The 23,356-nt window shown below is 40.7% G+C and overlaps 1 protein-coding gene across 1 annotated transcript; it reads left to right on the plus strand.

The window, feature by feature from the left end:
- Positions 1–22,987, plus strand: BRD7 (bromodomain containing 7). Its single transcript, XM_063141108.1, has 17 exons — positions 1–108; positions 3,967–4,175; positions 4,933–5,062; positions 6,730–6,787; positions 8,015–8,159; positions 10,415–10,525; positions 11,634–11,815; positions 12,599–12,722; positions 12,967–13,039; positions 14,716–14,823; positions 17,011–17,143; positions 18,280–18,391; positions 19,733–19,795; positions 20,622–20,730; positions 20,829–20,972; positions 22,099–22,242; positions 22,790–22,987. The coding sequence occupies exons 1-17, from the start codon at positions 60–62 to the stop codon at positions 22,852–22,854; spliced, it is 1,959 nt and encodes a 652-aa protein (XP_062997178.1). The 5' UTR covers positions 1–59; the 3' UTR covers positions 22,855–22,987.
- Positions 22,988–23,356: the final 369 nt, after the last annotated feature.

Genomic DNA, 23,356 nt, shown 5'->3' on the forward strand with positions numbered 1-23,356 from the left:
CGGGGAGAGAGAGGGAGCGGGAGGCGCTGCAGCGACCGCGACGACGCTTGATTCGGGCCATGGGCAAGAAGCACAAGAAGCACAAGGCGGACAAATACCCGTATGAAGGTACCGCCGCTTCCCCGCCCCCCTCTCTTGTCGGCTGGGGCTGTTTTCTTGGGGGTGAGGAGGAATTATGGGGGGGGGGAGCATGAAGGGGAATTATGTGAGGGTAAATTATGTGGGGGCAAAGTAGGGGGAATTATGTCGGGGGGAATTATGGGGGCAGGATAAAGGGGACTTATGTGAGGGGGGAAGGAGGGGAATTGTGTGAGGTGAATTATGTGGGGAATATGGAGGGGAAATATGTGGGGGAGAATTATGAGGGGAATATGAAAGGAAATTATGTGGGGGGAAAGGATGGGAACTATGTCCGGGTGAATTATGGGGCAGGATAAAGGGGACTTATGTGAGGGGGGAAGGAGGGGAATTGTGTGAGGGGAATTATGTGGGGAATATGGAAATATGTGGGGGAGAATTATGAGGAATATGAAAGGAAATTATGTGGGGGGAAAGGATGGGAATTATGTCCGGGTGAATTATGGGGGCAGGATAAAGGGGACTTATGTGAGGGGGGAAGGAGGGGAATTGTGTGAGGGGAATTATGTGGGGAATATGGAAATATGTGGGGGAGAATTATGAGGAATATGAAAGGAAATTATGTGGGGGGAAAGGATGGGAACTATGTCCGGGTGAATTATGGGGCAGGATAAAGGGGACTTATGTGAGGGGGGAAGGAGGGGAATTGTGTGAGGGGAATTATGTGGGGAATATGGAAATATGTGGGGGAGAATTATGAGGAATATGAAAGGAAATTATGTGGGGGGAAAGGATGGGAATTATGTCCGGGTGAATTATGGGGGCAGGATAAAGGGGACTTATGTGAGGGGGGAAGGAGGGGAATTGTGTGAGGGGAATTATGTGGGGAATATGGAGGGGAATTATGTTGGGGAGAATTATGATAGGATGACCCTATGAAAAGGAGGACAGAGCTCCTGTATCTTTAACAGTTGTATTGAAAAGGACATTTCAGCAGGTGTCATTTGTATATATGGTGAAATTCCCTCTTCATCGCAACAGTTAAAGCTGCAGGTGCCCTGCCCTCTTTTCAATCTGGTCACTCTAGTATAGCTCCTGCAGCTTTAACTGCGGTGATGAAGAGGGGATTTCACCAGGTTCTCCATATATATAAATGACACCTGCTGAAATTCCCTTTTCTATGCAACTGTTAAAGATACAGGAGCCCTGTCCTCCTTTTCATACGGTCACCCTAATTATAAGGAATATGAAAGGAAATTATGTGTGGGGGGAAGGATGGGAATTATGTCCGGGTGAATTATGAGGGCAGGATAAAGGGGACTTATGTGAGGGGGGAAGGAGGGGAATTGTGTGGGGTGAATTATGTGGGGGGGATGAAGGGAATTTATGTGGGGCAGGGATGACTAAATCTGAACCCAACCTATTATTTGTAACACTCACAAAAACACCCCTTTATCTACGCATACACTTGGTATATATAAGCACTATCTGTATATGCAGTACACAAACCCTGCCTTATTTATCAAATTATTTGCATATATCACGACTGTATGCAAGACTATGTTAAAAGTTATCCTGAACAATAAGCAGCTGAAATCAGTTAAAATGCCTGGGCAGACAAAAAGGCGCTGGGCCATTGCAGAATGATGAGCGCCTGTCCATAATGAAGTACCGTCCATAATTAAGGCACCACAACAGAGAATAATAATATCCCCACTTGCTGTCATGTAACGTTTGTGAGGTCCTTGGAGAAAAGCCTCCCCTGATGATCTTAGAGCAGAAGCAAGCTGATATAGGCAGTGGTGCTCCTGTAAATATTTGGGTCTCAAACCATTGGATTTTAAAGGCCATTCCAGCACCTTCCAGTGCGGCTCCTGCAAGAATGGGTGTAACATGACTCTGTGTTGCTTATATGAGCTACAATTCTGGCCACCACATTCTTCACTCGCTGAGCCTTCTGGATCGTCTTCAAGGGCAGACCCACGTTCGATGCATTATAGCAGCACTAGGGAAACTGTGGCCCTCCAGATATTGTTGGACTCCCATCACCGCTGACCATTAGCAGTGTTGGCTGGGGCTGATGGGAGTTGGAGCCCAACAAGTTTGGGAAGGCCGCAAGTTCCGCACTCGTACATTACAGTAATCCAATTGGGAGGTTACCAGAGCATGAACTGCTGTGTCCACAACATCTCTGTACAGGAATAGTTATAACTGGTGAGCCAGCTGAATTTGGTAAAAGATGCCATTATTATTAATAATAATATTAATTAATTCCGGCTGTGGAATGAGCTCCCTAAGGAGGTTCGCTTGGCACCTACATTATATGCTTTTAGACGCCAGGTGAAGACCTTTTTATTCTCCCAACATTTTAACAATCTATAAATACATTTCAACATGGTGTTTTAAATTTGTAATTTTGCATTGCTGCTGTTTTTATCTGGTCGAGCTTTTATATTGTATTTTATATTATGGTTTTATACTGTTGTTTTATACTTTGAATGGTTTTAATTTTTGTGAACCGCCCAGAGAGCTCCGGCTATTGGGCGGTATAGAAATGTAATAAATAAAATAAATAAAATAATTATTATTAATTACATTTTTATACCGCCCAACAGCCGAAGCTCCCTGGGCGGTTCACAAAAACTAAAACCATTCAAAGTATAAAACAAACAGTATAAAAACATGATATAAAATACACATTAAAAATTGATTAAAAACGTACCATACATACCAAGCTACCAAGGCCCTCCAGTGAGAAATCCAGATCAAACTGTACCCCCAGGCTACGTGCCTGCTCTTTCAAGGGGAGTAAAACCCCATCTAGAACAGGATGCACACCTAATTCCCACACACAGGGCCTCTGCCTTATCAGGATTTAGCTTCAGATTATTGGACCTCATTCCGTCGATTTCCAGACATTGGTTTAGCACCTGCACAGCCTCACCTAGCTCAGATGCCAAGGAGAAATAGAGCTAGGTGTCATCGTATTGACACCCCAAATCTCTGGATGACCCAGTGACTTCAAAGAGTACAGGGCACAAGATAGAACCTTGTGGGACCCCACAGCTCAAATGCCATGGGGTTAAGCAAAACACCCTCTATGCTACTTTCTGAAACTAACCCTGCAGGTAGGACAATGGTATCTTGCACCTCTCACCCCAGAAAAGAACTAAGCACATCTGTTGAGTCAAAGTATCTCAGTCTGAGTCTTAAGGTGAACAATTCTCAACACACACAGCTTAGAGTATGCGAGAGAGAACGGAAGCGTGACATAACATTGTGTCTGCTGAGGTCCGTTCTCTTGGGGGCGGAACTGAACTGCTTCTTGTTACCCACAAAATGTCCTCCTTTCTAAAAAAACAATTCCATGTTCTAACAAAATTTTATTGCACAAAGGGAAATTGCCATCAGTGTATAATCACTAAAATATGAAGTTTATATTGGACTACATTACAGGGTGGTTATAAGCCACTATATCTCAGCCTCGGCATCTCATCTGCAATATGGGAATAATACCGTCCTGCCTTACAGGGGTGTTTTATGTATTGCTGAAATAATGTTAGTGAAATGCTTTGAAAACTCGAAATGCTGGACCAGGACTTCAGGGCTTACAGGGCTTTTAGCTGCTATACTATGGTGGTTCTTTAGCTAGTGACCAAAAATCTACATGATGCTCAGTGAATGAATGTAGATTCTCATATGGCTGACTATATAAGGGAGAGAAAATATTATTTTCTGACAGTCAATTGACCCCACTGAAATAAATCTTAGAACTGATCCCTGCAACTTTTAGACCCAGAAATGACTAGAGTGCTCAAAAGTTGAATTGAATGGATATATAGTGCAACTTAATTTAACCAGGTTTACTATTTCATGTGCTTCTTCAAGAATATGTAGAAAAACCCTTAAAGCTGGTTTTAAAAGTAGGAGGAAATGAAGTTGCAGAGCTTTCCACTCAGAGCTCAATACATGATTCAGTCCTATATGAAGACAAAAACGAACATGAAAAACACAAAGACAAGAAAAGGAAGAAGAGGAAAAAGGCTGAAAAGCAAGTTCCGGGAGAGGAAAAGGAAAAAAGAAAGAGAAAAGTAAAGGTAGTTTTAGAGGAGTTATTTTGTTTGCTTTTAAATGTAAAAATATTTGGCTGCGCTGGATTGGTTTGTGGATTGTGTTTGATTGCAGGAAGGCCCTGGAATGTGCCATAGTGGGCTGTAGTGGGAGAGGGGAATCAGTAAAAAATTAAAGTGTGCATGAATGGAAAGCGTCACTGCATGAACAGGCTCCCATTCATGCAGCTTTGGCCAGTAGCTCAGAAGCAAAGTGCCTCCTTGCCTGTAGAATATCCCATGTTCAATCTGTGGCATCTTCAGTTAAAAAAAAGGATTTTCCAGAGGATGGTGTGAAAGGCCTCTGCCTGAGACCCAGGAGAGCTGCTGGCAGTTAGAGTAGCCTGGGTGAGGAACCTAGGACTCTCCAGATGTTGGACTGCAATTCCTATCACCCCTGACAATTGGTCATGCTGGTTGGGGTGATGAAATTGGAGACCAACAAAATCTGGAAGATCACAGATTGGGGTAGACAGTAGATGGAGAAATAGCCTGACCTGGTATAGGGCAGCTTGCTATATTCCTATGGATCCCCACCCTTGTATTCCTTCAATATTATGAATAGTGTCCTGAATTAGTGTGTCTTCCAGTAGGTGGAGACAGCACATAAAGAATAGATTCTGTCTGGACCTTTAACGTCCTCATAATTAACTTCTGCCTTGAGTAAACAAATTGCAGTAAGAACCTTGAAACCAGTGATATGGATGTTTTATGAGACAATTTTGGTTGTTGTTTATATCCTCAGGAGGATAAAAAGAAGCGAGATAGGGACCGTGGTGATACTGAAGGAGAAAGAGAACTGAAATGTCAAACGCCTATAAGACTGGAATTGCCACATGAGAAATCATTGGCAAGCAGTTTAGCAAAACAGGAAGGTAAAAAAACAACTGTTGCTCTTTTTTAAGCTTCTATATTGTTGATTTGTTCTACTTTGATTTTAATTTATGATTTTAGTCACCTTGAGCATGTCATGGTTGAAGTGTAAACGTGGTATATAAATCCTGGAGTGTGGGGAAGGTAATTAAAAACACATTTTTTAATTAAAAAATAAATGGCCTCCTCCCATATGTACCTACCCGGACCTTAAGATCATCTACAGGGGCCCTTCTCCGTGAGCCCCTGCCAAAGGAAGTGAGGCAGGTGGCTACTAGGAGGAGGGCTTTCTCCACTGTGGCACCCCGGTTGTGGAACGAGCTCCCCAGAGAGGTCCGCCTGGCGCCTACACTGTACTGCTTTCGTCGCCAGCTGAAGACCTTTTTATTCACTCAGTATTTTAACACTTAATTTTAACTTAAATTTAAATTTTACTGTTTTAACTCTGTATTTTAATCTTATATCAACTTTGCTGTGTGGTTTTATCCTGGTTGCGCTTTTTATATTGTATTTCATAATTGTGTTTTAACCTGTTGGGTGTTTTACTGTGGTTTTAATTTTTGTGAACCGCCCAGAGAGCTTCGGCTATTGGGCGGTATAAAAATGTAATAAATAAATAAATAATAAATAAATAAAATCTCAAAGTGGCAGATAGTCGAAAAATATAACGCACTACATTAAAACCATTATCAAAATAAATCCTAAATAGCTGCAGCAGCCATTCTATTTCTTCATTTCCTCCAGCTTTAAGAAGTGATTGGCAGAATGTGAAAGTCTCTGAAGCTTGTTTTCAGCTTGTTTCTGTTTTATTTTTATAAGCTAAATTGTGTTCAGTAGTTACTTTTTCTAAAATTAAATATATTCATGTTTGGAATTATAAGGTGGAAAACTTTGTGAATACCCCTGTTGTTTTTATACTGTTTTTTATGTTTTTTATGGTTTTAAAATTTCTATATTTTTAATGTTTACTGTTTTTAACTTTTGTAAACCGCCCAGAGAGCTTCGGCTATGGTGCGGTATATACCGTATTTCTTTGATTGTAAGACGCACACTAATTTCAGCACCACCAACAGAAAAAAAGCTTTGATTCTAACAATAATAATCGCACCTGCGATTCTAAGACGCACCCCGTTTTTAGAAATGTTTATATGGGGAAAAAAGTGTGTCTTAGAAGAGTAGTCTTCGGAGTATCTGAAGGATCACACACACCCCATCTGTGCTATAGAGTTTCCCTGTTGAGCAGGTATGGCTAGGCTTAAATAAAATGGTTCATTTCCCATCTCTACTAGCAAAGCTGGAGGTTGTGGGGAGAAATTCCAAAGTAAAAGCTCTAAATCAACCCAGTTGCTGTGAAGCAAGCAAGATTGCGGGGTGGGGGGATCTCCTCCCCCTGAGGAAAGGATAAAGCTCTTGTTAGTTTGCATGACCCTGACGTTTGGCGCAAGGGGGAGGACTAACCAGTTCTGGATATCATCCCCCGCTGATGGAAAGTATTGTTAAGATTAACAGGGGGAAGCAGACCCTTGATGTTTTTATTACTTTGCTTTTAAGATGGTACATCAGTATTTCAAAATAAATTGTAACATTGGCTACAAATTTAGGGATCCTTGGGTGTCCTTTTTCTGTTAATTTGTGTTGGCACTTCTTTTCTTTCATACTTTTGTCCTAGAAGTGGAACAGACACCACTTCAAGAAGCTTTGAACCAACTTGTGAGACAACTGCAGAGGTGAGTTCATGACAGGTTTCCAAGCATACTGCTAGTAAGAATTACTAAATAGTTTAATACTAGAATAACCTATATGGTTATCTTTCTAATTTGGATATTTCTTTCTTTGAGTTGTGTTGGTATGGTAATATCCACAGTTGTACAATCTGCCAAGCTAATATGTATCAAAGCTGTGCACTTTGGGGAATGATTACGCGTGCTTCATGTAATATTAGCTTTCACATTTTAAAGCAAAAGCTGAATTGAAGTGGTTATAGATAGTTACTGCTAACAAGACTGTTTCATAAACCAATTACTCTGAAGTAGTCATGGAATGTCCTGTAGATTTTATGGGACCTCAGCAAGCATGAGTGTTTTGTGATCTAGGTTTATCTTGCTTCAGAGAGGATTAAGTCTCTTTTAACAGGAGAAACCTGTCAAAAGTATTATTTTGCTTAAGCCATGTGAACTTTTCTAGCATAAGTAATTATTCATATAACTGACTACAGAATATATGTAGCACTACAGTCATTAGAGCAAAGGATTATTCATTGGAGGTGATCCCACTGTGTGTTCGAGTAAGCATGGAAATAGACAGTAGCTACTAGATGAGGTGCGCCTTAGTTTGGACAATTCCAGGCTTATTGTTGTGGGAGGACATAGCCAGAATTCATTGACAGTCGTCCTAGTCAGTGCAGCTGAGTATGTATGATTTGGGCTGGCTTGGAGGACTCCTGCATACCCATGTACCCTAGAACAAGGAGGAATTGCTGGCTGCCATCTTAGTTTTAGCTTGCTCTATGTAATAAGGCTCCTAGTGATTTGGGGAACGCTGTCAGTCTTATATGGGAGCCTTCATTTGAAGGGGAGAGTATTATTTTGCCAGCATTCAGTTGTCTTGTACAATAAGCTTTCCCAGACATTGATATTATAATGCCTCTTTGAATTTGAAGGAGAGGCGGAAAAATGTGATACCTGTAGTTTGGTTTAGAAATATCAAACACATTTTAACAATAACATCCCAGCAAAAAAATTGGGAGGGGTGTGTGAGGCAGGGATGGTTCCAGGCAGCACCTCTACACTTTAAAGAAATGCAAGATTGGATTAGGGCAAAAACTATCTCTTGTTTCAGTTCAGTTTTCCGGCTTCTTTCAAGTTGGAGTCTTCTCTCCAATTTAATACTGAACTCTGTCTGTTCTTTGTTATAGAAATAAAACATAAAGGGCTGCTCTTTTCATTTCTTAACAGAAAGGATCCAAATGCTTTCTTTTCATTTCCTGTGACTGACTTTATTGCTCCCGGCTACTCAATGATCATTAAACGCCCAATGGATTTTAGTACCATGAAAGAGAAGATCAAAAACAATGGTTACCAGTCCATAGAAGAACTAAAGGTGCTTTTAATTTATATTTTAACTGCAGAGAGGGGATTAAACGTTGACACTTGCTGGTACTAGCAATTGCATTGTACAGGCTTTTTCAATATTTTATTCATTTCAGGGCTGAACTTTCATAGTTTATGAACACACAGAATCAAAAATGTCACATCTGGCCTTAAGAGTTTTCCAAATACTTTCTTTAGAGAAAGCCTTTGTGAATGTCTTCAGTAGACACCCCTTAATGTTAACTCACAGGTGTTAGAAATTGTGTGTGTGTGTCATGCGTCAGGAAGAAAAGACTGAACAGTCAAAACACATTTTACTAATACTTGATATCTTAAAACAACAAGACTATGGATTCAGATAAGCATATTTATAAGGAATGTGAATATAACTTGCTATTGCTTTGTCAAGAGTAACAGATCGTTATAGCAATGATTTAGTGATTCTTCACCCGCATACTAACCAGGTTAAGTGGTGGCTAGTTAAACATAGAAGAACTTAACCCGAGTTACAGAAGCATGCAAAGACATTTCAATTATGGGTTGTTGTTTTTTCAAGCGAGAAATATAGGAAAAAAACTTTAGTACATGGGACAATAGTAAGTGTCCTGTTCTGTTGTATTTCCATTGCAGTTCTGTTTTATCTCGAATAAAATGGAGTTGCATTTTTAGAATAAACATTGACGTGTTTCTGCCTTAAAGGGGCAGTAGTATGACCGGGTTATTTGAGAGAGTACCTTCCCCTTTACCAGCCTGCCTGGTCATTGAGTTCATCAGATGAGGCACTCCTGTTGTTTCTGCATAGACCTGCGGTCTGTTTAGAGTCCAGTCAGAGTAGAGCCTGCAGTGTACTGGCTCCCTCTGTGGAACTCCCCACCTCTTGATGTCAGGCAGTCACCGGTGTTATTTCCTTTTGGCACCTGGAGATATTTTTATTTAAACAAGCCTTCCTTGACTAACCAGCCACAGTTTTATTGATGTAATTTGCTTTTAAAGATTTTAATTCTGTATTTTTTCTTCATTTTTTTGTTCACCACTTGGGAATTTTAATGGATATACAACAGTGTATAAACCTTGTAAATATAAATAAGAGTAATTTAAAAGAAGAAGCTTAGAGGATAGCAAAATTCAGCTTGTCTCCTTCCTGCCTTTAGCACTGCTTATTAAAATTCCTGTCTCACCCTCGATCCCTTCTATTTGTACCTTTTAAAGAACAACATAAGACCTGTGCGGTTCCTTTATTACTGTTTTCAACCTGACAGAAACAACCCTGTGATCTCCTGGGAGAACTGTCTGTGATGAGCATTGCCTTTATCAGCACATTAATACCAAAGTGCAAAGTCAGATGTCTGTCATAAGCATCGTTGTCCTCAGATCAAATCTGTCATCTCTTAAGCACGTCAACTTCTGGCCATATGCTTTGCAAGCTAGTGTCGGAGGAGAAGGGTACTAAATCCCACCTGGAGGTTTGGCCCGTCACTCTAAAGAGCTTAAGAGCAATACAGAGAGTGCAGCTGCGGTGCCCCTCCTCCCCACTAGACCAATGATCCCTTTGCCCATTTTTGTGTTTTGTCTGCAGTAGCAAGTCATATTGTAGTTAATACAGGTGGAAAAGAAGGGTTTTGAGAGAGACTGTTGGAACAGTGGGATAAAATAGAAGTTATGTTTGTCTGCATGCACACGCACACTACTCTCTGCAGTTGCACTCTTTCAAGTGGCAGGCAGTGTCTCTGGATTGGAACTTGGAAATCCTACTAAGAAATTGGAGAAGTACCTCCATCTCTATTACAACTGATAACTCTATTACCCTCGCTCTGGTGCTTCTTTTAACAGTTTTCAGTCTTGTCAGTATGCTTATTCCAGCCACAAACAATGTTTCAGTTCCAAAATGCAAAGAAAGTTCAAATTTCCACACTTTGTTCATCTAAAGTAGGAGTGCACAACCTTTTCGGCCCTGAGGGTCACATCCAGTGTGTGCCAAGGTGCCTGCAGGGCCAAACATGCACAAACATACATTCACACACGCATTCAGAATCCTTGCCCAAGGCACCCTGATCTGATTGCTATTTTATCAGCGCTGTTAGTGGTGGTAAAGTGGCAACCCAGGCTGTGTGGGTTGCGGTGGTGGGGGAGGCTGCAGCCATCTCCCTGCCCCAGCCACCCTGATCCAATCACTGCTTTGCCCCATATTTTGCACCCCTGACATATCTTGTAGGAACCATTCCTAGAAGCTTCTGCTTATATGTCTTAATTTTTCTGTTGATACAGGAAAACTTCAAACTGATGTGTACCAATGCCATGGTCTATAACAAACCAGAGACCATTTATTACAAGGCTGCAAAAAAACTCCTGCATTCAGGAATGAAAATACTCAGCCAGGTAAGACCTTCAAAGTGCTGATTGGGGTCCATGCTCCTCCCAGTCCCTAGGCCTACCAGTCTCCTTTTGTAAAGACGGGATGCCCTACCTGCACTAACAATCCCCAAATACAGGAGAGCATTCTCACGAGCCAGACTTAACATCCTTCCCTCTAAACTTTTAGATGGCCGATACAACAAAATCCCTCTACTTAACAGACACTGTCCCTGTAAAAATACTGAGATGGAAACCGTATCACATGTGTTACTGTCCTGTAGATTTTATCAAGGGGCTAGGAATGATCTTCTGAACCCCATTTTACAACCCTTGACTGATCCCCCGACTGAATTCTTAATGTCCCTATTACTTCGGAACACAGGCAAATCAGTCACCGAGCAAGTGGCCAAATTTTTTACCTTGGCCATTTCTATTAGATCCTCTATGATTCCTTGTCTTTTTAATAGCTAACAGTACGCTAAGTGTCTCTGTATGTAACTTTTGTTGGAATGGTCTATTGACCGCAATAAATTGTTGTTGTTGTTGTACTCAGCCAGATAATTGACTTAGATAAACTGGAGGTATACACATCTGTTAATAATATTTCCATCAAGTATTTATTTTTTCATATTGAACAGAGAAGAGGCCATTCTGCCTCTGATTTTTTTCTTCCTTTTTCATCATAGTAAAAGTTAAGACATTGTACTGATCTGGGATAATTCAGTAAGTAGTTATTTCTTCCTTAATGCTTCAAAACCCATCATACTTAGATTGTTTGCATGTTATTTGAAGTACAGTATTGGTTTTCTACCTACTTGACTTCAGCTGTTTTCACCCCCAAGAATCACTAAGGTTGCAAACCTAAGCATACTTACTAAGAAGTAAATCCCGTTGAACTTACTGGTACACTTCTGAGTAAACATTGAATCATCGCTTTAGAATTAAGCTGCAGCCTTTTGCAACTTGGTGCAAGGATTTTGAGACAGCCTTGCTCCTTTTCCAAAAGCTTCTTGCACAACTCTCAATTTTTTGGAACTGAAAGGAAGACACTTCATTCACAAACTTGCACTCTGTAGGCAGATTTTAAATGTTAGGATCAAATGAGACATTTTAATTATTATTATTATTTTAGGAACGAATTCAGAGCTTGAAACAAAGCATTGACTTTATGGCAGACCTTCAGAAAAGCAGGAAGCAGAAAGATAAAGCAGGCCTACAGTCTGGTGGAGAAGATGACGATGGTCTTGGAAAAGATCCAGATTCCATGGACGCAGACCTCAGAGCCTTTAAAATTCCCAGCAAAGAACACAAAAAGTGATTACTCTGCAAGGGGCTGAGTATTACTTTCATTTCAGCAAAGCGAGGAGCTGTGGATTTGATGATAGCAACTTTCTTAGATGGCTTTAAAAGGAGACTAAACCAACTGGTAGAGGAGAATTGGTCTGTCAACAGCTGTTACTTATGGAACAAACCGCAAACAGCAGGCATGGCAGTGACTGGAGAGCAACAGTGGTAGAAGGCTGTTGCCTTCAGGCACTGCTTGTTGACTTCCTGTAAGGGTCAGCAGTTTTGGCTGACTTAGTCACCATCCCTTCCTTCTGTTGGGTGCCACTTCCCCAAAGGGCATGGAGCACCTTCAGACAGTTGGGTCCAGCGCCTTGAAGCAGGAACGGCCAGTGGGGAAGGGGTTTCTTGTTTGCTTTGGGTGCCTTCACTACACAGCTGCCAACACCCCCAGTCTTCCTGGCAGGGATCGCTCTGCAGCTGTTTGGATGATCCCACCCACCTCTGCAGCTTCAGAATTGGGAAGAAGGCTGACCTCTCATCTTACTTAGGGTTGATGGCATGCACACTAAAAAGGGGAAATTGCTAGCAGAGATGCCTCCCCATTTCACTGCCAACAGTGTGCTTTCCTGATGGCAAATGTCTGGTATTTACAAGTCATTGTACTAGACATATCCAAAGAGAGACCGTTTTTGAATTGGTGATAACCTTACATTTTTAGTTATCTTATATACTATGAAGGAACATAGAAATCTATATAATGGGGGGAGGGTGTCGTTGTTTTTTGTCTTACCGACTGCTTTTTTTTTCCAGGAAAGAGAAAGAACTACTTGAAGAAAAAATAAGAAATAGTAACTTAGAGAGGGAGCAAGAGCTGATTGAACGTATCATTAAAGAATCGGGAGGAAAGTTAACAAAACGACCAGCTAATGCTCAGGTAAATATAGAAAAGGATAGGGATGGCCGTTTTCTAGAAAACCTTAAGCTAAACACACTTAAGTCCCTTTGATTTGATGTAATTATGCTCAGTATCATTAAGAATATAAATCAAGTCTCATAATGTCTATTAATTGAAGCAATGAGCAAAAGAGCCTGCTAAATTATGTATGGCTCTTATGTCGTACTAGCTTTGTAGGCAGTGCACAAGAGACATGTTTTAATGGCTTGATCTTTTATTTCAGTGTGAGTTTGAACGACGAAAATCTGATGGCACAACCACCCTGGGACTTCTTAATCCAGCAGAAAATGCCGGGGGTAATGCTTGCAATGACTAATTTTAACAATCTTTCCTCTTGTTGGTGCGTATTACCAATGGATTTCTATGCTTAGAAGAGGCGCTGAAGAAGTCTCTTGAGACTGTACTACACTCCTCCTGAGCAAGCTTCCTTTAGGTTCCCATGGAGCGCCTTTTTGTTTCTGATCTGTGCTTGAACTTAATGGGCTCTTGATTGATTGGTTTACCCAGTAAAACTCAGAACAGCTTGTCCTTCATAGGAATACCGTTTGATCTGAGGAATAATGACCTAAAATCTTGGAGCATTCCGTGTCAATTTTTCATGAACTCTTTGCTGAAGCATGAAGGCTTGTTCACCGCGTAGCTTGGTGAAAGAGCACGTGCTTCGCATACAGAAGGTTCCAGGTTTAGACTCTCGCAACAACAGTTCAAAGGATTTCTGGTAGCAGGGCTAAGAGAGACGTCTGCCTGTGAGATTCTAAGGGCAGGAGCAAGCAACCTAGTGCCCTCCGTTTTGGATTGCAACTCCCATAATCCCTGACTATGTGGTGATTGAGGCTTATGGGAATTGTAGTTTTAAAATACCTGGAGGGCATCAGGTTGCCTTCCTCCATTCTAGGGAGTTGTTCCTCTTCAAGTGGACAGCACTCAGGTTACATATATTGATTTCCAAAGTAATCCTAAACAGGCTTATTCAGAAGAAAGTCCCACTGATTTCATTGGAACTTACTCCCTAATGCTTAGGGCCTTTAAGATAGCTTCACATGATGATGGTAGTAATAAAACAGACTAATAAATGCCGCTGACTGAACTATTAGCAAAACTGCTAGTTCTGGTTCAGATTCATAATTCTGTGAGCCACTTTACTATTGTGCTAATTCTGGTCTAATGTTTTAAAGGGCTTTAAAATCAGTGAAAATGGAAGCACTTGGATAACTCTTTTATTTACTTATTTATTTTCCATAAAATAATGGAAATAATGTAAATGTTACCATTTACAGGCAGTGCACCAAGAATAAGAGAAGAAAAATACGAAAAAATACAATATAATGAAATCCACGCATTTCCAACATGCATAAGGGTTAAAAACAATTTAAAACTGTAAAAGCTGGCATCATCATCATTATTATTATTATTATTATTATTATTATTATATTTATTTGTATCCCGCCTTTTGCCCAATACTGGGCCTCAAGGCAGTCTTACAAAGTTTAAAACATACATTGTAAAACCTAGGAAAAGAAATGTAAAAAACCAAAAAACGTTTAAAATACACAACAAAATTTCAACCCACCAGACACTGAGCTAAATGAAAAGCCTTCAGCGTGCACCAAAATTGTAACAATATTGATGCATGACTTACATCCAGGGGAAGGCTATTCAAAATATGCACACCACTACAGAGAAAGCTGTCCTCCTGGTCATTGCCAGATGATGTGAAACAACCAAGATGGTGCAAATGAATGCAGTGTTTTGGCGGGTCCATACAGGAATAGGGTCATTATGCTACTGCTTTTTTTCTGAGTTCATCTCCATGGCTTGTAATTTATTCTCTCAAAGGCTTCGGAAAAATCTAGTAAGTCTTCAGAAGAGAGATGTTGTATATGTGGTACCATTATATTGGGTTATTTTTAAAAAACAAAACATTGAGTCGTGTAACTGTTCCTTATTCACGTCTCATTCTCTTGGGTGGTAGAACTTGGTTATAGCTCTGTGAAACTGGGTGTGACAGCCGGAAGACTTCAGTCAGGCATAAACACATTACAAGGGTTCAAAGAAGACAAAAGGAATAAAGTTACTCCAGGTAAGAGCTGTTGCTAATTTATGCTAAAAATATATATCCTAATTTCCAAGACTAAATGAGCATTAGGGAATAAATAAATGAAATGAGCAAGTAAAAATGGGAGTATTTCCCTAAATATTGGGGTGGCCAAAATTTCAGCTTCTCTGAACTACAGGCTACAACCTTCAAAAGTTTAAGAGACGTAAGACGCACACAACTGTTACACGGACATTAAATATGAATGTAGCTATCCTATTTTTCCTTAATTCTAATCCAGGAGTGTTTAAATGAAATGTTTCTGTGATTTGTAGCATTTCAGGACGCTTGCTTTTTTAAACAATGGAAAGGCATCATGGTCTGTCTCCTCGGATTCTGAGTGCAAAATCTTCCTCCTTTTCTGGGGTAGTACTTTGATATTTTTCTTCACACTTGCATTTCATATGACTTGAAGATATGCTTTTGCAGGACCGTTTCATGAATAGAAGGTAGAATTATATTAGATGCCACAACAAACTCCAACACGAGATAAGAAAGGCTGCACTCTAAGGCAGTGAGGTCCAAATTATTTGCAGCACAAAATTATCACACAAGATTTCTTTGGACACTACAAATGAGCACTGCCAGCCATTTTCTAACTTGAAGGGGCCAGATTAATCCCCCCCCCCCCCCCGGCCTGCAGAACACGTGGAAGGCGCAGATTAATCCTTCCTGTCTGATCTAGTGTCCTGTGAAAAGGGAAAAGGCTTTCAGGGGGTTTGTTTAATCCCACCTCCTTCCTAGGTGAGCCCTGCAAGGCATGGGTGAAGAGGAAAGCCTGGGGAATGCTGCACTGCACCTAACTCTTGCAAGGTGGCCGCAGGCACCCAAAAGAGGCAATGCTGACTAACCTTCTCTAGGCCCCTCTCTTTTCTCTCTGCCCCAGGCATGTGGGGTTTTTTGGCTGAACCTACTCTTTCACCTCCCCTTACTGTTCACAACCTTCCAGCAGTCTGGCAGACAGCGACTCTCTCTTCTTTTCCACACTGGTCACTGTCCTCTTAGGCAGCTGCTTTTGCTTCCTCCCCTTAAGAAACATAGGAAGCTGTCTTTCTATGTGTCTGACCCTTGGTCCATTTGGCCAGTATTGTCGACACCGACTGGCAGAGGCTTTCCACGGCCTCAGGCAAGGTTCTTTCCCAGCCCTACCTGGAGATGCCGGAGATTGAACTTGGTGCCTGTTCCAGCCGTTTCCTCCTCCTCCTCTCTCCTGCATGCCATCCATGCCTCTGCTATTCTTTCCTCTCTTTCCTACATGCCTAATGCCGCCCCTTTGCCCTCAGTAGCCCTTGCAGCCCAAATGGCTTCAGAGGGCAGAAATTGCCCTGTTCACCAGGATCTCGGGAAGGATGCCAGGAGCTGCAAAATATATAGACACCTTTGTTTAGTCAGCTCTGCTGTATGCTATACACTTTACTTACACACACACACACACACACACACACACACACACACACACAGCAAGCTATTCCTAATTTAAACAATGGATGTTTCCAATCTATGGAACGACTATTACTAGGAATAATATTTTGTTGTTGTCCATAGTCCAACTGTAATAGTGACACCAGACTGCCTACTTTACGTCTTCCGGAACAAATTTGCAAAAGGGATGTATAGTGTAACAATTTTCAGCCCTGCACTGTAGCAGTATCATCCTACATTGGAGGAGCCCTCCTCCGCATCCCACCAATGCAAGACTTACGCTATAGTGGGACGCGGGAGAGGGCTTTCTCTTTTGTGGCACCCCAGTTGTGGAATGTCCTCCCCTTGGAGGCCCAAATGGCGCCAACGCTGACTTTACTCTGGCGCCAAGTAAAAACATGGATTTTTAACAAAGCTTTAATGATTACAATTAACCAAGCTTGCACATTGTTTTAACTGTTTTAATTGGTTTTACTGCTTTTAAATTCTATACTGGTTTTAGCTTGATTAATAGTTTCATTTGCTTTTAGCTGTGTATATTTATTGTTTTATATTGTATAATTTTATCTGTATGCCACCCTGAGATCCTAGTGATATAGGGCAGGATACAAATGTTTAAATGAATAAACAATAAATGTGAATGCTGTCTGGGAATGCTGGGAGTTGTAGTCTAACACATCCGGAGGGCAGTAGGTTGGGGAAGGCTGCTCTAACACACGAGACTAATTCTTGCTCCTTCATTTATCTTAGTGATGTACTTGAACTATGGGCCCTTTAGTTCTTATGCTCCAGCTTATGATTCCACATTCGCAAATATCAGCAAGGAGGATTCAGATTTAATCTATTCCACTTATGGAGAAGATTCTAATCAAGGGAGTTTTAAGTGAGTATTTAAACAAATAAAGGGACTTACCTTTGCTTCTGTTAGCAGTTTTCACACCTAGGGGAAAGAGTGCTTTTCCTTTTACTAGCAACAGCAACAGCAAAAGAGATTGGACAAGAGATTGTATGTATGCTTTTGACTAGTGGATGTTGAGAATAAGATAATTTCACTTGATTACATTCTTAATGTACTACCAAATAAAGAAATAAATATATTATTATCATCATCATCATCATAACACATACCCTAGTCATGTGGTTCCCAGTCTTTTGATTTTACATTCCATCCATTGCATCTCTCTCTCTCTCTGTCTGTCTCTCATATAATGCACATAGAGATCTCCTTCCTGTCAGAAAGCAAGAGGGAAATTGTGGTTTTGATTTTGCCTATTAACTACCCATCTTTTGCTCACATAAGATTCCCTTAGTGACTATCTTTGGGAGGAAGTTTCAGAGTGCTTAAACTGATTGGCTTGCATTCCATCTCTGCTTTCCTGGCAATGGACTGGTTGTAGTCATCAGCCTTGCTTTTGTTGGGAGAGACTGAAGAATGAACTCTTGTTTTAGGGATGGGGCATGCCCTGCCCTAGCTATTCGAGTGGAATTTGGAATGTTGGGCATAACCCTTTATGTGTTGCAGGCTTGTGAAATCTGTGAAATTAGTAAAGGGCTAGTAAAGCGCTTTTTAAACTCACTATGTAACTACAGTATTAAGCAGTTTTGCATAGTTCTTAAATTCTTCAGCTATTTCCTGTTAAGGTGGTAGTAACTTCTGCAAACACGTATTATTGTGCACTTCATATCTTTCCCTGTTATTTAGTTTCTGAGCAAGGAAAATCTAAGTACCATTCACAGAGCACAAACATTGCTTAGGTGCAAACAAGATACAGAGAGCATAGCTCTTTTATAAATAAACCTGGATGGTTGTGGCACTGGAGTACTGGTTGTGTAAAATCAGCCAAGAGCTGATCTGGTCTAATGGATTTTCCTGGGGCTGTGAGTCTCCACCTGGTTTCCTAAAGGACAATTTCTAGTCATTAAAACTGCCCAGGTGACCTGTGAATTACAAGCTGTAAATTGCATTGGTTGTTTGTTTTTAACTAGTTATCATGTAATTTTGTCTCCTTTGATCTCTAGCATGAATGAGTTTTTGGCAAAGTCTCAGGACTACCCGTATGTAATGGCTGACAGCTTGTTGGATGTCTTAACCCAAGGAGGACATTCTCGCTCGCTCAGAGAACTAGAGACGGTGAGCCCACTTGTATGTTAGTGCCTATAAATTATGGCACCAAGAAAGCTGGTACACAATGGAGAAGGAAAATCTTTCCTTGTTCATTACTTCTTGACTAACAAAATAGTCTGAAAAACAGTATTTATATGTCAGTTCTCCAGCAGACATTCAAAGGCAGTTGCCACAACTGTATCAAATAATTAATAAAAACAAAGACAAAGATGGAACCAAACAACTTAAATATGCAAAACAGCCAGTCAAGAAAAAAAAACAATCCAGTAGGAGAGCCTAGAACCCCAGTGGGGGGAAAGGGAAAGATTTTCAACCTATCCTAAATGAAAGCAAGGGAAATTGATTCCTCAACTCTCAAGTTTGGTTACTCCACAGCCTTGGAGTTATGGCCAGTAGCAGAGGCTCATACTGTACCCATTGAAGGTATCTGCAGCAAGGCATAAAACACTAAGTAGATAATCTTACTGTAACTGTTTTGAAAATTTTAGTATACTTCCTTCACTTTATATGTTTCACATGCCCTCTGAAGTGGTCCGTAGTGCTATGTTTGTCTCTTAATGTAAAGTTCCATATGTTCTTTGTCCAACAAAACTAGAATGAAGTATTTTGAACAAAGGAGCAACTGAACATTTTTAAATTTTCAATTTGTGCTCAGTGTTACCCTCTCCAATAATCCCCCTGGCTGTAAATAGAATCCAAGTGAGACTCAATTTTAAAATATTTCTTTTGGAACCAGGTATTTATTCTCCTTAGGATAAAGAGAGTCTATTAGAAAGAAGGCATAGCTGAAGAATATCAGTCCAGGGCTGGGGTGGGGAGAAACCTTTAGAAAACTATAAAATTATGTGCATTTTACATAAATATATTGACTGGTTTCTATGGGAACTGTAGGTGAAGTTGTCACTGATTTATTTCCTGTGATGAGGATTAATTAGCAGACAACTCCCTGGACGTTACGTATTTTGTTAGAAGCTAAAGCTACATCTGGTGCACAGACTACATGAATCCCATTTAATTCAGAGCGCGAGAGAATGGGTTTTTGTTACCTTAGTGGTATGAGAGTCACAACAGCATTCCTCCTTTCTATACCACTGATGACATGAAAACTTTGGATCCACATAGGACACAAGTGGGAATATGTGGCTGTCCAGATATTTTTGAACCACAACTCTCACCATCGCTCAGCACTGGCTGTGTTGGCTAGGGGTGATGAAAGGCCACAAGTTGATCACCCTGGATAGGGGAGAAGCCCACTCTGCCAACGTAAAGTAAGAAAGGGACCTGAGCAAACCAAGTCCATAATAGTTTGTGTTATGGATAAAAAAATATTTTAATATATCTTTCCAGTTACAACCAGCAGAGGAAGCTCAAGGCCGACATGAGAGGGCCGATACAACCAAGGACATAGAGGTGATGCTCTTCTAAATTTTATTGAACCTCTAGGCAGCGAAAGGGTCAGATGAAAGCTGAAAGCCAATCACACGTATGTGATTCACCAGGCCAATTTAAGTCAAAGTGTCAAGTTTAACTTTCATATCAGAAACAGGAAAATTCAATTTGCTCTCTGCTCTGCAGTATTGGATATGAACTTGGGAGTTCTGTATTTTAACCTTCCATTTATAGAACCGGGGGGGGGGGGGGGGGAATCAACTGGTGTAATGTGTATCTGTTCAGCCATATTCAGATTTTGCTTCTAGCAGCCAGTGTTTCTCAGTTTGTACTTTTAACTACTTAGTAGTTTGTAAATTTAGACCTCACACCTTGAAAGATCATACTGCCTTGGTGGCTCAGCTGCCTGGTAATGTACTGGTGGTAATTCACAGGCAAGACACTTTTAGGTATTAATGTCCTGCTGAGGTGTCCAAATCATTGCCTATCAAACCCCATGGAACAAGGGTGGGATTCTGGAGAATGGCTTTGAAGGGGGCCTCCTCCTACCACTTTTGGTGCCAGCATGCAAGTGCTGAGGACGCAACATCAGCATCATAATGTCAGATACAATCTCCAGTTAGCTAAGATGGGGGTGTCTGGGTAGTGTTAGGTGTACACTCTCAAGAGTGAATAGAGAATTAACTAGTGCTTTATTATCATGTAATGCATTATTATATTCTATATTTATTATATATGCCCTCATCTGAAGAAAAAGAGTTGCTACAAGCACACTGCTTCGTTTAAGCATTTTGTACAAATTTGTCTTTGCTGGATTTTAAGAGCTTGCTTTTGCTGCCATCTACAGATTATGGAAACTGATCTTGCCAGCAGGTCCTCTCTTAGTAAGGAGAGGCTTACAGCACTGAGAGCAGTAACCAATTTTGGGGTGCCCGTGGAGGAGTTTGACTCCGAAGGTGAGAGGAATTCACAGCACAGATGTTAATTTGCAAGGCTTCTTGGCACATTCCAGCGAAGTTGGTTTCTGCCCACCATTTTATTTTTGATTTCACAGAAGCAGAAGTCTTCCAGAAAAAACTTGACGAGACCACAAAATTACTTAGGGAGCTTCAGGATGCTCAGAATGAACGGCTGAGTACAAAACCACCTCCTAACATGATTTGCCTCTTGGGCCCGTCGTATAAGGAGATGCATTTGGGTAAGTATTGTTCTTATAGTGCATGAAGACTGCAATCCCATACCCACTTACTTGGAGTAAGACCCACTGAACTCAAGTGGGACATGCTTCTGAATAGATGAGATTATTATTGTGCTACAGATATTTACATTTTGGGGAGGGGGAAGCAAAGCTATTATACAGTTTTAGTTCCCTTAGTTTAACCTCTATCTTAGCAGTAAATGATTTTTTTTTAAAAAAAAAAATCAGCATATTTTAATATTACAGTAAACTGCTTTGAGAGGTTGCTTCTTCCTGAAAAGCAGTATATGTTTGAAATAAATAGTAATAATGAGGACTTTCTTAATGTGGAATTGTATGTGAAGCATTTTTCAAAGTTTTAAAATGTGCTACACTGCTTAAATCAAAGACAAGTTAGAACGATAACTTCAGAGAAGACATAGGAAGTAAATTCAGCTCAATTTGTTTCTGAAATACTGTTTTCAGAATGGCTTTTTGGAGAATTTCCTTTGGAGAGTAGATTTATTTATTTATTTATTTCATTTTTATACTGCCCATTAGCCAAAGCTCCCTTGGCGGTTTGCAAAAATTAAAACCATGGAAACCATTCAAACTGTAAAACAAACAGTATAAAAGCATAATATAAAATACAATATAAAAACACAATGCTATGACAGTACATGAGCGTCTACTAGATGGGCATATTCTGGATGTCACACCAGAAAGGTCGGGGAGATTGAGAGTTGTGATACTTACTATTGGACATTTAAAGGCCTGTTAATCTAAGGCAAGAACTCTGCTCCCCCCCTCCCTGACCAGCTGCTGTGGCAGAGAAGCCAAGCCTAAGCTCCTCCCTTCTGTCTCAAGCAATGGGCAGCAGTCCAAGGTCAGCGAAGACTCTTCCACTTGGGTGACAGACCTCCAAGAGGTCTCAGTGCAGCTTTCTTCATTGTAATCACTTATGCGTAGAAATGCAGTAATGGGGATCACATTGTGGTGTGTTTCTTCTTTCATGTAGTTTACGTTTTAATACCTACTTAATATACAAGAACTGTCTTCTGTAAAACCAGATTTTCAGGCTGTTTGGGGCAATTTACAAAGTTTAGATGTTCTAGAAAAAGTTGTGTTAATGTGTGTGTTTTTCCAGCGGAAAGAGTGACCAGTAATCTAAAACAGCTCGCGCAACAAGTAGCTCCAGGTGATATTGTGAGCACATATGGAATCCGTAAAGCAATGGGGATTTCAATTCCTTTGCCAGATGCTGTGGAGAGCTGTGTTGACTTAACGGAGGGTGAGTAACAACAGTGTATTTCAGTAGGTCTCAGTGGCTGATTGTCCCAGATGCTACTCATGTATGTCTCACCCCATAGAGTGATTCACTAAGGTAACCATATCCTTCAAAGCAGCACTTATAGAACACAGAAGAATTAAGGCTACAATTTCTCTCCATACAGGAGAGGTAGGGTTAGAAAAGCAATCAGTGCCTATGTTTGAATTTTGGTACTTTTAAGCTCCCATGTTTTTCCTTCCCTTCACAGAAAGAGTGTTCATTATTTCTGAAGTGTTTTGTTTTTCTAGTCCTAGCTGCACTGAAGCTGAAGTCTTGTATCTACTTATCTGGGGGCATGTCTGCTTGAGCTCTGCTTTTGAGTAGGCATGGATAGGATTGCACTGTGAGTTAGCTGGCACACACACTCACTGGACCAACTCAGTTAACTTTGAATATAAATTGTGAGCAGATTCACACTATCCAAATAGACAGAAGCTAATGTACATTCACCTGCTTCATTAGCCAAACCATGTGAAGTAATATTCTTTTTAATCCTTTTTTTCCCCAGATATGGAGGAACCCCCCAAAACTACAATTCTCATTGGAACCGAATGCGAACCAGTTGGTACATGATCCATATGATATTTAGACTTTAAATCTTACCTTTTTTGAGATTTGCCCTGTGCATGCATGGGGTCTTTGTATACTTTGTGTTAGGTTTGTGTATGGAATATTCGAATTCTTTATAAAATAATTTAAAATCAAACTGGTCCTGTTCTAATGACAGCTCTAAGAGGTACTCTTTGAATGGAATATAGAAGCCCTATTCAAGCACTGAGTCATTCATGCAGTGGGTAGGGTGGGGAGGAAGAATATGACCATGCTTGCTTGTATCACCCCCTCTGTGACAGCCCACCATCCCTCCACACGTTGGAGAAGAAAGATATGAAGTAAGGAGCTTGTTGGTTTGCTTCACAATCAGGGTTCTAAATCACCTGGGAGCCTACATGTGTAGAGTAGGGTCCCAGATTCAGACCTTCCTCCTAAGAAGTGTAGAAGTCAAGGGCAGGGCAGTAAATATGGTCCCACTCTCCCCCACGTCACACAATTAATTCATTAAGGAGAACACCCAAAT

Source organism: Elgaria multicarinata, chromosome 14, assembly GCF_023053635.1.
Source record: "Elgaria multicarinata webbii isolate HBS135686 ecotype San Diego chromosome 14, rElgMul1.1.pri, whole genome shotgun sequence".
In the NCBI taxonomy this organism is placed as follows: Eukaryota; Metazoa; Chordata; class Lepidosauria; order Squamata; family Anguidae; genus Elgaria; species Elgaria multicarinata.